This window comes from Lissotriton vulgaris, chromosome 10 (genome assembly GCF_964263255.1).
Source record: "Lissotriton vulgaris chromosome 10, aLisVul1.2, whole genome shotgun sequence".
NCBI classification, from domain to species: Eukaryota; Metazoa; Chordata; class Amphibia; order Caudata; family Salamandridae; genus Lissotriton; species Lissotriton vulgaris.
The window spans coordinates 1,026,050,484-1,026,064,706 of NC_141698.1; the positions used below are offsets into that span (position 1 = coordinate 1,026,050,484).

General features: G+C 46.6%; 1 protein-coding gene across 1 annotated transcript in view; it reads left to right on the forward strand.

Moving 5' to 3' along the window:
• The window catches only part of NEK11 (NIMA related kinase 11), a 593,243-nt gene that overhangs the window by 463,712 nt on the left and 115,308 nt on the right, over positions 1–14,223 (forward strand). The window contains exon 12 of the mRNA XM_086939910.1: positions 8,315–8,411. Within this exon, the coding sequence (XP_086796036.1) occupies positions 8,315–8,411 (97 nt within the window). The remainder of the gene's footprint in view (positions 1–8,314; positions 8,412–14,223) is intronic.

Genomic DNA, 14,223 nt, shown 5'->3' on the forward strand with positions numbered 1-14,223 from the left:
CTGGCACGTGCGCCAGGACCGATCAATGCCCTTCCGGGGATCTTTGACAAATTTAGCGAGAAAAGTGGCCATCTTGGGGTCAATATCTGGGGTCATTGCCACTTTCCACTCCAGAGAAGGTCTGGGACACTCCGCCCGAAGGCGGCTGCGAGCGTCTTTGTCCCCCGGTTTACGGAGACGGTTCGCCACATACGAGGCCACCTTATCACCCGGCACCCATTCGGAGGATCGTGGGTGGACGATATCGTCCGGATCCAACATATCCGAAGGGGCCGTGGACGTGGATGGCTGGGAAGGAAGCCACGACCTAGAAGAGCAGGCTTCCTCCTCCGAGTCCGGAGAATCATCATCCTGCCGTGGCTCTGGGGACATAGTACGGGGAGTAGGAGGTGAGACAACTACCTGCTGGGCAGAAACGGGTAGGGGTTCTCCAAGCGCCTTGAAGGCGTACCTGACCTTGTTGAAGGCTACTGGATCAATCCCCTCAATGCAAGCCTTTTTAGGAGGAGGGGGAACCGCCGACATGGAAGGATCCGAGGCCGGGGTGGGCGCCGGAATGAGGGCCGCAATTTTCGCGTACTCCTCATCCAAACGCGCCGTCAGGCGTTGTTCTAGCGGTACTATTGCTTGATCCACTGCTTTATAGATGGAATCATCCACCGCCTGGTAAAAATCATCATCCCAGGAGGCATAATTCAGAGGGTCTTCCTCTGGGTGCTGGCCTGACTCCCCCTGCATGATGAGGTAAGTTGGGCTCCACAGGAGGGAGGTACAGCCCAGCCAATTGACAAGACCCCTGAGGGCACAATATGGATCTGGGCAACCCAGAGGATATGGCGGCACAAAGGCACAAATTACGGGGCTAGCCCAGGGAACGCACAGCCCTCTGTGTACCAGGGCGCTACCCAGCCAAGCGTTCCCAAGCGCTGCGCACCAGCGCCAATTACGACCCAGTCAGGGTGTTCAACTGTCCAAATACAACCCACTCGGGGCGTCAGTGTGAGGGAGAACCTAATTTCGACCCCGCAGGGTGTCAGCACCGGGTAGCCAGGGACAGCGCTGAAGCTGTAGAAAAAACGTGGCAAAAAACGCGTTTAAAACGCGAATCTTAGCGCGCCTAGCACAGAGAAAGCACTGCCCCCTAGCGGCGCTCGGAGCGCACCGCACTCTGCTGGGGCTGCAAATCGCGTAAGGAGCGCAGAAGCGTCCCGCGATGGCAAGGGGGACCTGTAGGGGTCGCAAAACACCAGCGCTATCAACAAAGCCACGCGCTGCCCACTGAAAGCCCCCAAAACCCAGGAGAGAAGAGAAAAAAACACTTAACTTGCTGCTGAGCAGCGAAGAAAGAGGAAGAGGAAGTGGATGCAAGGCATGATGGTTGCTGCCGGTGCATAGAGACTGACAAAGGACTTACTGTTCAATTTCCTGTTTTTTCCCTGGTGTTCATGGGAAAAGTAGTTTTTTACATGTTTTTTCTTGCTGCTGTGAGAAATAAAGTGAAGAAAGTAAGGCATAATCTGAAGCCTCCGGTCCTGCCATAGAATAAGAGGTTGGTGGGATATTTACACAACCATAACAATTATGGTGGCCTCAAGGAGTGGCTACTGTTGTGAGATAAGCAGTGACTCGGTGTAGTTGGGTTTCTTAACCCCTCCTTCAAACCATGCCATTGAAATAGCTCTAAAGGTCCATGACTGGCTTTCCAAAAGTTTGTTGTGCCATGAAAGGGCATTAAAGGGTGCGTGACTGGATTGCCACATTTTAATGAGTAGCAAGATGGCTCTATTAATGTGGGAGTTGACCAGTGTTTGAACTACTCTTTGCCGATCCTTAAGGTGAAGTAGTGGGTGTACATATAGTGAATAGTTACAAACATCGATCATTCAAAGCTCCCAATCACGACCCGCCTTCCTAAATATTGTCACTGCTGTCCTCAAACTGCATGAGCTAAGGTTGTCTTTTGACCCCATGTGATCTATTGACTCCATGTAGTACCACATACAGGAGTACTAAAGGAGTATCCTGTTATGTATACTTACATGCCTTTTCTAACCATCCCCAAAACTTCCAACTCGCTTTCTGATTCTATGTAAATATTCTCTGAATATTCCACATTTAGATGTTTTGGGGCCAATTCACAATGGCATGTGTGAGTATGTAAAAAAGTTCTACGAGAGTACTTCTTTATGTACTACAAAATTCCTCCTATTTATTTGCTCACGGCATTCATTATATACCAGTGATCTTGTATCGATAGAGACTTAGGGCCAGAGGTAGGTGGCCCAATACTGGTCGGTAAAGGTCGAAATTACAGAATTTCGGCCTTTACCGACCGGTATTGGGAATTTAGGATGTTGGTGGCCTAAATTGCAATTCGGTAATTTACAGATTTGGGGCCAGATGTAGGTGGCCGTTTGAAGCCATTTACCGAGCGGTAGCAGCTGATTTTGGCCGTTACCGATCGGTAAATGGGTGACAGGTATATAGGGGGCATTATTTTACCGAATCGGTAAAATTACCGATTCGGTAATTTTACCGATTCGGTAAAATAGTAATTCGGTCATTTGACCAATTCTGAGGCACCCAGATGTAGGTGGGACTCTTCAGAGTCCCAGAGGCCTTACCCAATCGGTTTTTTACCATCAAATCCAATTTGATGGGAAAATACCGATTCCGGTGTGCATGCACATGTGTGCATGCACACCTATGCCATGTGACAGGCAGACCTGCCCTTAGGGCATGTATGCCTGCCACATGGCACCCAAGCCTGTTTTGGGGGTGCCAGAGGGTGTCACAGTGACACCCCCTGCACCCTTGTGAAAATCGGTATTTACCGATTCGGTAAATACCGAATCGGTAATGCCCATTCATTCCAATGGGCTTCAAAGCCCATAGGAATGAATGGGCATTACCGGTTCGGTATTTACTGAATCGGTAAATATCGAATTCTTCCGAATCGGTATTCCAGCACAATACCTACATATCCACCCCTTAGATTTACCGATTTTTAATTACCGAATCGGTAAAATTCGGTAATTAAAAATCGGTAAATCTATTTTACCTACATCTGGCCCTTGGTATTTTAAGGAATCAGTAAATTATTATTCCTTAAAATACCAAATCGTTAAATTACCGAATTTGCAATGTAGGGAGCACTCAAATTAGTGCTTTTCCCATTTTAGGATTCGTTATTTACCACCAACTATAAGTTGGTGGTAAATAAGGAATACCTTTGAAAATGCAAATCTGTTCATTTTCAACTGTGCCATGTGGCAGACATACATGCCCTTAGGGCATGTATGTGTGCCACATCTGCACACAAGCACGATTCAGGGGTGCAACAGGGTGTCAAAGTGACACCCTGCCACCCTTTAATGTTTTCCCCCTTTTACCGAATCGGTATTTACCGATTCGGTAACTGCCATTCATTCCTATGGGCCTCCAGGCCCATACGAATGAATGGCAATTACCGAATCGGTAAATACCGATTCGTTAAATACCGAGTCTTACTGATTCGGTAATTTTTACAGAAAATATATCTACATCCCATTTACCTATTTTTAAATACCGAATCGGTAAAATTCGGTATTTAAGAATAGGTAAATTGGGATTACCTACATCTGGCCCTTAATGTTGTAGATTGATTTCTCCCCTTCTTTCTTTGCACCAATATTCTCCCTTCTGTTCAGCTTGGATGATTGTAGAATGTATAATGATGTCACAGAATGTTTGAATGCTGGGTCTTGGTGAGAGTGTCAGTTTAAGATTGCAGGCTGAGCAGCAGGGAGGCTGCTCCTGGTGGGGCCATATTACCATCTCACTTAAATCTTAATTACAATCTTTCTTCATATGTACCTGGAACATAATAAATGAACTAATTGGAACTTATTACCTGTCTTCATATGGATTCTCTTACTTCAACACTTAACCCTTTGGCATACAAGTGTTTTTGAAGTGGCCCAAACGTGGCATGTTTGCGTGATGAAAGATGGATAGTGAGTTTAGAACTGAAAACTCGGATTTCAGCTATCAAGCAATCACTAGATTTGTAGAGCGCTTCTTGTCACTTGTGAGGGTGTCCAGGCGCTTGCAGGGTCTAGTCGCTTAGCCAAATAGCAAGGTCTTGAGGGACTTTCAGAACTCTGGAAGAGTTGGGAATGTGACCATCTCGGATACATTGACTCGCCTCTACTTTGCATACCTGATGGACCACTGGGCCAGATGTATCAAAGGGTTTTGCCCATTCTGTATCTATGGGGAAATGTGTTGATACATATGGCCCTAGTTCGAAAGTATTTTGCTTTGTTTATTTGTTTTTTGCTAGCGAAGGGGGTCTACCGCTGTGCAGGTACTGAGACAAGATGTGATAGCAGGTGGGTACGAGCGAGTATGTGTGAGCGAGAGGAAGATAACAAGCACATGCCATTTCAAGTGCCACAAAAGGGAACGCCCGGATTGCCTGAGCAGAGCAGCGCTTTTGATTCGTTGTTTTGACAGGCTGGCGAATCAGCTTAGCGAGAATGCCATATGCAGCCTGGATAATAAGAATTTCATTCAGTAGTTTTCTTTGATCCTGTGACTTGCTGTGGCAGAAAACAAAAAATAAGCGCGCAATCCGGACTTGTAGCTGCAAATAGAGACATTGATGTTAATCAAACAGCGGATGCTACTAAAGTTAGCCGCAAGATGTACCTCAGGTTCACTTTTATCATTGCTTTATTAAAAAAAAAAGCTATATAGCATCTGTCTCTTGCGCAGCCTTTTTTTCAACACCTACAATGCCCAGCCTCCACATTCCGGGGAACTGAGGTGCATATTTACAAGCCCCTATTGGCACCACAACGTCACTTTTAGTGACATTCCTGTGGCGATGTGGGCTTCTCCTTATTTACAAGGCAGCTTTAAGCCACTTAGCGTGGCTTAACGCTGTCTTGTAAATAAGGACCACTTTCACGCTGTACTTAGCGTGAAAGGGAAGAGTAGTGGGTGTTGCAGTGGGCGTTCCACCGCAAAACCCATTGATTTTGAAGCTGCCCCATATTTACAAGGGCAGTGTAAATATAGGGCAGTGCCAATATGAAGACCAGGGAAAACCTGGTCTTAAACAAGCGCAACAATGAAAAATGTTTCATTTCTCCTTGTTTTGCTGTTTCAGCGTTGTGCAGCAAACATAGAAACAACAAAAGGCCATTGATGGTTTATGTGCAGGAAGGTGACTCTTCCTGCAGCTAAAAAATGAATTACAAAAATGACATTTTGCAACTTCTATGTGTGCTTCATTAAGCAGCATTCATGGAAGTTTCAAATGACCATTTCAGATTGTTAATGTGTAGGAAGGAACACCTTCCTGCACATAAAAAAAAATCTTCCCCTACATCGCAGGCCCCCTTGCACTATGGTACAAGGGTGTCTGCGTGAAAAGTAGGGCTGCACCATATCCTTGTAAATACGGTGCAGCCCTGCGTTTTGGAAGTGGCGAAGAGCAGCATTAACCAAGGTGGCTAACGCTGCGCTCTGCTACTTCCTAACAAATATGCCCCTGATTTCCCTTTTCTGAGTCTTCCAGCTATCACACCACATACCTCCTTCCGAATTAAACCACCGTATGCCCTTTTTGCCTTGCCCCCACCCCCAAATAGCTAGCCCCCTGTGCCCTGACAGGGATGCCTCATCGCCACATCCTTCATCGGATTTCCTCCTGCCATCCCCTGGAGCGTTAGACCCCCTTCCTCTAGCTTTTCCACCATGCCTCAAGGCAGTCTGATAGCATCATCTCTGTCAAGGGTCACGGGAAGCACCTAGATCCCTTCTCTGGTAGGGCGATGCTCAAAACTCGTCGTTGTGCGTTTTGTGGGCTACAGAGGAGCCACCATAACTTTCCAGAGCCATAGCATTGTCACTGGGGTTCCCTGGGATGGTTTTACTTTTGAGTTCTCTCTCCTCACTCCAGAGATTACATCCCTCTGGGGCTAGTCCAGTGGAATCCAAAAACGTCATAAAGTGGTATAGTTCAGTTCATAGTCCTGTGTTTGTTGATCCAAGCGAATCCTTCTTCACAGTTCTACAGGTACTTTTACAGGTGTAGGAAGGGCCCCCTGGCACACAATCATTGTTGGGGAGCAGTGGGTGCCTCGGACCCTGAGCCTCGGAGCCCCTGTACCTGCTGCCCCTGATTCTTCTTACGAATGAAATCCAAATCCTATTTATTTCACCTCTAAAAAACATGCAATTCATTTCGACAAAATTCCTTCCTGTCAACATGTTTTGGTCCAGAATGCGCATTTTCATAGTCCTTCATCAGGGTGTATACTTGGTTATGGTATGGTTCAACCCCAATGAGCAAAGTTTTCCAACAACCAGGTGCCCTTTACATAATGTAACACTGGTTATTGTAAACTATGTATTTTTTCTTTTTACAATGAAATGAGGTTAATTTAGATATGCTTCATATGTAGAAGGATTCATTTGGATCAAAAACACAGGACTGTGAGCTGAATTGTGGACTATATTGCTATGATGATTTCTTTCAAAGAAACTGTGACTTCCCAGGACTACTAAAGTGTGATCTGGATTACTGGTATTGTATTCTGGTGAACTGGATATTTTGGGAATCCAGATATTCCCAGTGAGACTCAGCACCCGGTTATGTGAACAACGAGGTGTGCCTGTCGGTAGTTTCCTGGCTGCTGTTTGTGTCTTACCAGTTCAATTTACGCAACCACTTGGGCCTATTCAGTCAAAACGAATCCCATCTGAGTCTCAACCCAAGGCTCCTAAAGATGGACTCGTCTTCTGTGCTCTGGAGCAAGTTCAGCACGAGAGGCCTCTGCAGCTTTTGTGATCAAGTCCTACTTGGACCCAGAGCACACCTCGGATCAAGGTACTTTACAGGGAGCCCGTTTTTTAGGATCCATCTGGGGGTTTCCAACTTAGGTCCAGGGTGGCAGCATCTATGTCAGATAATGAAGATGATTATGAAGATTGCCACTGGCCATGTAAATGGGTTCTCTTTAAAATCACTACATGTGAATGTATCTGATGTGCATATCCTGGAGATCTGGGATACATCCGGATATCCTGGACCTATATTGGACACCCATGGAATAGAGACATCTAAGGACAGCTTTGCCATTTGTAGGCCAGCTGTCTTATACATTACCCGCATCCTCTTCATCATCTCAGTTTTCTCTACCCCAGTTAATGTTTTTTTACTGTTGTTTGGCCATTCTTACTGCAGTGAAAACATTCTTGTGTTTAGTGTTTATTTAAGGGTTCATTCCAATTTTTTTAGTATAACGTATCGACTTACATTGTTTTTTTATAATTGGTCCAAGTTCTCAAAGTAGCCTTATGCTTGGCTTACTACAATAAAATGTCCAGCTTAATAACTTTTAAAAAGTTTCTGTTCTTCCTTCATAAGTCTGGCTAACACCCTCTGCAGGCTGTAACATGGCCGCTGGGTGAAGTCAGGGAAGGCGTCTGTGTATGAGGGCTTGCTACAGCCAGCTACACCCACTCACCTTAGCCCAGTGTGCAGGGAGGACCTAAACCCCCTGCACTACAGGGCCCTGCAGACCTGCAAAATATGCCAGCACTGATTCAACATGGGCCATGCACATCTCTGCCTTCAATCCAGAAATGATTATTCACATAAGGCAGAGAGTCTTACACTTTGAAAAGTTTAGCACATACCCTGCTTTAAACATGTAACTTAATATGTTCTTGTATGTTGGCTATGTGGTTTACACTTTTACTGTTGCTAACAAGAGTAGTGACTTCTGGAACTTAAAGAATGTCTGCGGAATTGTTTGCACACTTTCCTATGCTGTTCTGATTGTCTTTCTTCCTCACCACTTGAAGGTATATTTTGATCTCTGCTAACAGACTTGTAAAGACTTCACACTAATATTTCTAAAACCACACCTCTGCGATCGTCTCAATTGTCACTATGCAAATGAAAAGTGTGATCTTGATGTAGCCTGCAAGATGCTTATTTCCAGATATCTTATGCAAAGCTGCCATGATTACAACCCGCTTCGGATTATTTATTCTGCTTGGTAGAAATAAAGTAGGTTTTGCTTCTCCAGATATCACCCCATTCCAAAAAATTGTTTTATTCCATGTGGTTTGTCAGAATGGTCTTGTCCATGCCTGACACATCCCTTTGATGTATATTTAATCCTATGCTTTATGTATAATTAATGCTGCATTACCTTCCCAGCAAAGGTGAATTGTCTATACTTTTCTGCCTGCCCTTGAACACCGCATTGAGTGAAAGGTGAATAAGGCTGTGTCTCTCTGCATTGATTCGCAGGCACCAAGACAGTCACCGAGATGTCGCCGGCAGGACCGCGGGGACCCGGCGCCTTCAATGACACCATGGCCTGGACCAAGCTCAAGCGCATGAGGGAGTAAGTCGCGCATTCATGGGGAATGGGGCGGGGACCAGTAGGAGGTGGCCACCTGGGCTGCGTCTATTAATACATTGGCAATTGACAGCGACAAACCTAACAATGGAAATTGATTGAATGTGCTGACATATGCTGTTTTCATATATAAGGTCAGCTATTAAGTTAAGCATTACAAGGGTTATGCCTTGCACGGGGGGGGGGGGGGGGGGGACTCCGCTGCCAAAGAGTGGAAGCCATAGTGATATTACTCAGTCGTGCATATCACTGTGCTAAAAGTGAATAAAGGAAACAGCATGAAACAGACAGAGACGAATTTAGTCATTTTTGTGCCTTCTAAGTCATATTTACATGTGGACAAAGTCTTACTATGTGCATGTCCACCCTGAGTAGGATAGTGTCAGAGCTGTGGTGTGGCGCCTGCTATAGAATTGTCAGGCACTCCAACAGCGTAGTACATTTTGGAGGATTTAGAAAGGTTGGAGTCACTCATCTGAACATTTAATAACACCCAAATGTACCAGAAATTGAGGGCCTATAATGATGCATAATGTGCAATAAAATGCAGATTCAAATGGATATATTGAATTACAGGTTCCTCACATTGAATTACCCTGAGCACCAGGCTGGATCTGGAAACTTTTTTAGGAGTTGCTCCCACGCTCCAGTAGGTGGTGCTATAGGATTCTTCCTCTGGAAATGATGGCACAGGGTCATAGATAGATGGCACCCTTGCACACTAATATTACTTCATTTTTATTCTGTGCCCTTGAACGTGGATCCTGAGCACCAATCACTGTCCTTCATTACCTTGTCCGCAATACCAATGTCTTCAAAGCCTTGGGGCCTTACTGACATTTTGCAGCCTGGCCCTTCAGCTTCAGAGCCTTTGCTACCTTTCAAGGAGGTATGACAGACACTCTATGTTATAACAATTTATATAGCACACTACTACCTATAGGTGTCTAGGCGCTTCTGGTTCTCATACTGTGTCAGGAAAACTAATTTTTAAAAAGCCATGTCTTGAGGTGTTTCCTTGGTACAATGGGCTTGCTCTGTGTGACCCTACTTTTTGCCTTAGTACCCGACTCTGGAAAATATCCTTGTTCAGGCTTCTACCAGCAGATTCAACCCGAATGACATCACAGACTGTATATGCCATTCTGTGGGCCCTGGCATGGTGATTCATCATCATCCCGGGATGCTCATCACAGATTTGACTAGGCACTTGCAGGCATCCCTTATGGACATGTCTTTTGATGACTCCAGGTTGGTTAAAGATAAGGCAGATCTGCTTTGGAGCAGTTCAAAGCCATGTTACAGCCTGCTCTCCCCAGCCCACTAGTTCCATCATCAATACTGGAAAGTCAGGGGTAAACATTCATACAAGCGGTATGAGAGATAACATGTATACACAGTAAATTACAAGGTCTATGTTTAGAAAAAATGAGTCCACGTGTGACTTTATTACAGATATGCTTGGTTTTCATAGATGCACAGCCAACGTGTTTCGCCCGGACATGGACTTCTTCAGGGCAATATAAGGGTTCTGTACTCTCGCCGGGGGAATAACGTAAGGTCCACAAATGTTCTTGTCAATGTCGGGATGTAGATACAGAGGGAGTTACTTGTAATAACGCTTCGTGCATGATCTGTGTCCGGTGGTGTCTAGTCCTGGCTCCAGAAACCCGGCTGCCTTTATCCATTAGTAGCAAAGTCAGGGGTTACTTTGGGGCCCTGCTTACCACCAGAAGCAACTATTTCGGCCCTTCGCCATCCCTTTTGGTCCTTTTGAGGTTTCAGAGAACATGGGGGAGGCAGAAGTCGGACAAACCAACAACAAGGCTCATCCTCATCTTCTTTTTTCACTGCTGCTGCCAAACCTCGCCAACTGATGTGCGGTTACTTCAAACCAGTGGGTCCAGCAGCTCACCAAGCATGGCTATGCCTTTCCCTTTCAGTCATATGATTCCCCCCGCCCCCTGCAATTGCTCCTGTTTTCATTCAGACCTCGGCAGAACATGCTTCCAATCATGACAAAGAGGTTAAGTCATTGCTGAAGTAAGGGACAATGGAAAGAGTCCCCAAGAGAGACAGGGGCAGTGGGTTCTACTACTGGTACTTCTTGGTGCCTATGAATGTGGTAAGCTCAGACATGTTTTGGCCCTTTAACTCTAGAACACCTCCCTTTGGAAGAACAAATTCAAGATACTGACTTTGGCCCAGGTTTTTTCTATCCTAGATCAAGGGGATTGGATGGTGTCTTTGGGTCTGCTGGATGTGTGGTTTCATGAGCCATCTTTAAGTCCGGCAGGTGGTTTCTCTGCTTTTCTGCAGAGAAGTAGCACTTTCAGTTCACCATCCTGCCTTTTGGGCTCAGCGCAGCCCTCATGGTATTTTTTAAAGGTGATGGCGTCGGTCGCAACCCATACCTTGACAGCTGGCTGTTGAAGTCAGTTGTGGACAACGTGCTGACAATCATCCTCCTTTTATGTGCCTCAGGATTCTCCATCAACAAGCCAAAATGCTGTTTGGCCAGTGCAGAGGATTCCCTTTACAGGTGCATTCTGAACACAGTGAAAGTCAATGCTTTTCCGTCCCATGCAGTGAGTCTAGGGCATTCGGAATATGATCCAGATGTTTGGGGCTCATTCCTGTGTTCTGGCCCATGTGGTTCTGAAGCTTTTTGGTCTGACGTTGCGTGTTCTGCTCATGCCTCATGCCAATTGGCATATGCATGCTTTGTAGTGGCACCTCTACCTTTGATGGGTTCAGCGCCGGCTGTGCCTCTTGGCTCATATCTGAGTTTCAGACAAGGTGGCTCGGGGCTTCCAATGCTGGATGAAGAATTCCACCTCGACTTTTTACAGGCCCTTCTCCCTCCCCCACCCAGAGCTTACAGTGGTGACTGGGTCGACCCTCGGCTAGGGCAAGGCACCAGAATAAAGACCAGAGGCCTCTGCTCTCTAATGTTGCAGAGAAAAACACACCAATGTACTAGAGCTGCATGCTTTCCTGCTTTAGCTCAAGGCCTTTCTGCCATCTAGCAAAGGCAGTCCTGTGCAAGCCATGATGAACAACACGACTGCCATTGGGTACTGCAACAAACAGGGTGGTGTGCGCTCATCCCATTGCAAAGAATTGTTTCATTCCTTGTGGTTTGTAATAATAGTCTTTTCCATGCATGAGAAATTCCTTTGATGTATATGTAATCCTATGGTTTATGAATAATTAAGCTCTAAGACTGTGTCCCTAGCTGGAGCTGGAACTGGAATTTCCTTGACTGTCAGTCATCTAGCAGGGTCCCTGAATGCCAGTGTGGATGAGCTCACCAGGTGCCATCTAGCCACCACAAGTGACCTCAGCTCCCAGAGGTGGTGCAAGGCAGTTTCGCCCAATGGGACATGCTTTGAGTAGATCTTTTCACCACGTCAGAGAGTACTCCTTAATGAGCCTTTTGTGTTCTAGAGTTTCTGCCTTGAGATCCCCCGGGAGACACATTTCACATACTCTGTAAGGTCTTCTTTACACACTTCCACCTCCATCACTGCTTCCCCAGGTTCTGATGAAGGCCAGAAAGGACAGGGCTCAGCTCATTATGATAGTCCAGGATTGGCTCGGAAGGTCTGGTATTCTGCCCTGCTGAGTCCGAGCATCTGATCCCCATACCACCTCAATATTCCTCTTGGGGAGATTCTGTTCTCCCAGCATCAGGGTAATATTCCATGGCTAAACCTCCACAACCTACAGCTCCATTTGTGAGGATGGAGTGAAAGCAGCTTAGTGGGTTTGATCTGCCTGAGGAAGTGTGGGATATCATCTGGGCTCCTCGGCCTCTGGCCATGGAGGTGATTCACACTGGGCATTGGGCAAAGATTATGGCCTGGTGTGAGGACCATTGGGTCGATCAATTGCAGACTAATCATCTGTTTTTGGCCCAGCACGGCCTTGCTGAGGGCACTATTAAAGGTTATTTGTCAGTCCTTTTTACCTTTCTACGTTTGACGGATCAGCCCTCTTTATTTATGTGTTCCGTTGTGATGCATTTTTTGATAGAGCAAGGTTCCCCTGGAATTAATTAATTAAATAATTCATTCATTCATAGAAATCGTTTTTAAGAATACATATAAGGTAAAGAATAATCAATATGCTGTTGCATTGCAGGTAGTTTAATTAAGCCACAAGAAAATACTGATGAACCACATAGGGTCGAGGACCTCTTGGGGTTCATGCTCACTCCAGCAGAGGCCATCAGCGCTCAGGCAGGTCCAGTTGCAAGCTTAGGCACAAGTCAGCTGGGCAGTTGCGGGGAGGCCTCTGGAGCTTGTTTTGTTCCTGTAGCTCAGAACAGGCGGTCAGTCAACTGATCCTTGAAGTCATTGCAGCCTGGGATGAAGTGCGCAGGTCCAGCCTTCATTCTCATCAAGCAGGGCAGCAGAGGAGCAGTCTTTCCTGCAGCAGAGCCGCACAACAGTCCTTACTCTGTAGTGTCCACAGGTCCAGAGGTGTACTGAAGAGTTGGGTCTGAGGGTCCAATATGTATACTTGGTGCCAGCTTTGAAGTAGAGGAAGGTTCTGTCCCGGAGGTGTTTGGAATTTCTTGCCTTCATGCCCTGGCCCCATATTTTCCAGGGTACGACTGACTAGTGTCACACCCTTTGTGAGTGTGCTGAGTCAGAGGCTTTGTGATGTGCAAGTTTGGTAGGTGATTCCAGAGATGGCCCATTCTGCAAACACCTATTCGCCCCTTTGTCTCACTGTCTTGGAGCAATGCACAAAGACCAACTGCCAACTACACCGAGCCATGGTTAGAGGCTGCAGGCACCAAATGGTTAGGAGAAGAAAATGATAACTTTCTAAAAGTGGTATTTTCAGAATTGTGACCTAAAATCCAACTCTACTATTAAATAGGGTTTTAAATTAGAATTCTTTAGACACCAAACTGAATATTCCTACTTGCTTCCAATTGAAAGTTATCACTTTCTACACTGTCCGCCACCGCACCCTACGCACACGCCTCTACTACGCTGGGATCCGAGACATGGCTCTGGAATGGACCACCTCCTTCCTCTCTGGCAGAACCCAGAGTGTCCGCCTAACCCCTTTCCGTTCCGAAGCAACAAGATCATCTGTGGCGTACCCCAGCGGTCATCCCTTAGCCCCAAATTGTTCAACATCTCAATCACACCGCTCGCCCACGTCGCCCGACTACACGACCTCAACATCATCTCCTACGCCGATGACAGCCAGCTGATCCTCTCCCTCACCAGGGACCCCCTCCCCACCAAAGCCAACGTCCATAAAGGAATGAAAGCCATCGCCGAGTGGATAAAGAACAGCCGTCTGAAGCCGAACTCGGACAAGACAGAAGTCCTCATCCTCGGCTCCACCCCCACAGCCTGGGATGACTCCTGGTGGCCGACCGCACTGGGAACTGCACCAACACCCACTGACCAGGCAAGCAACCTGGGGTTCATCCTCAACTCTATTCTCTCCATGACAAAGCAGGTCAACGCTGTCTCATCCTCCTGCTTCAACACCCTCTGCATGCTCCGAAAGATCTACAGGTGGATCCCCACCAAAACAAGAACGGTCACCCAGGCCCTCGTCAGCAGCAGGCCGGACTACGGAAACGCCCTCTATGCAGAAGCCTCGGCCAAACTCCTGAAACGACTTCAACGCATACAGAACGCCTCCTCACGCTTGATCCTCAACATCCCTCGCCAGAGCCACATCACACCCCACCTGAGGGCCCTGCATTGGCTTCCCATCAACAAGAGGATCACCTTTAAGCTCCTCACCCATGCACACAAGG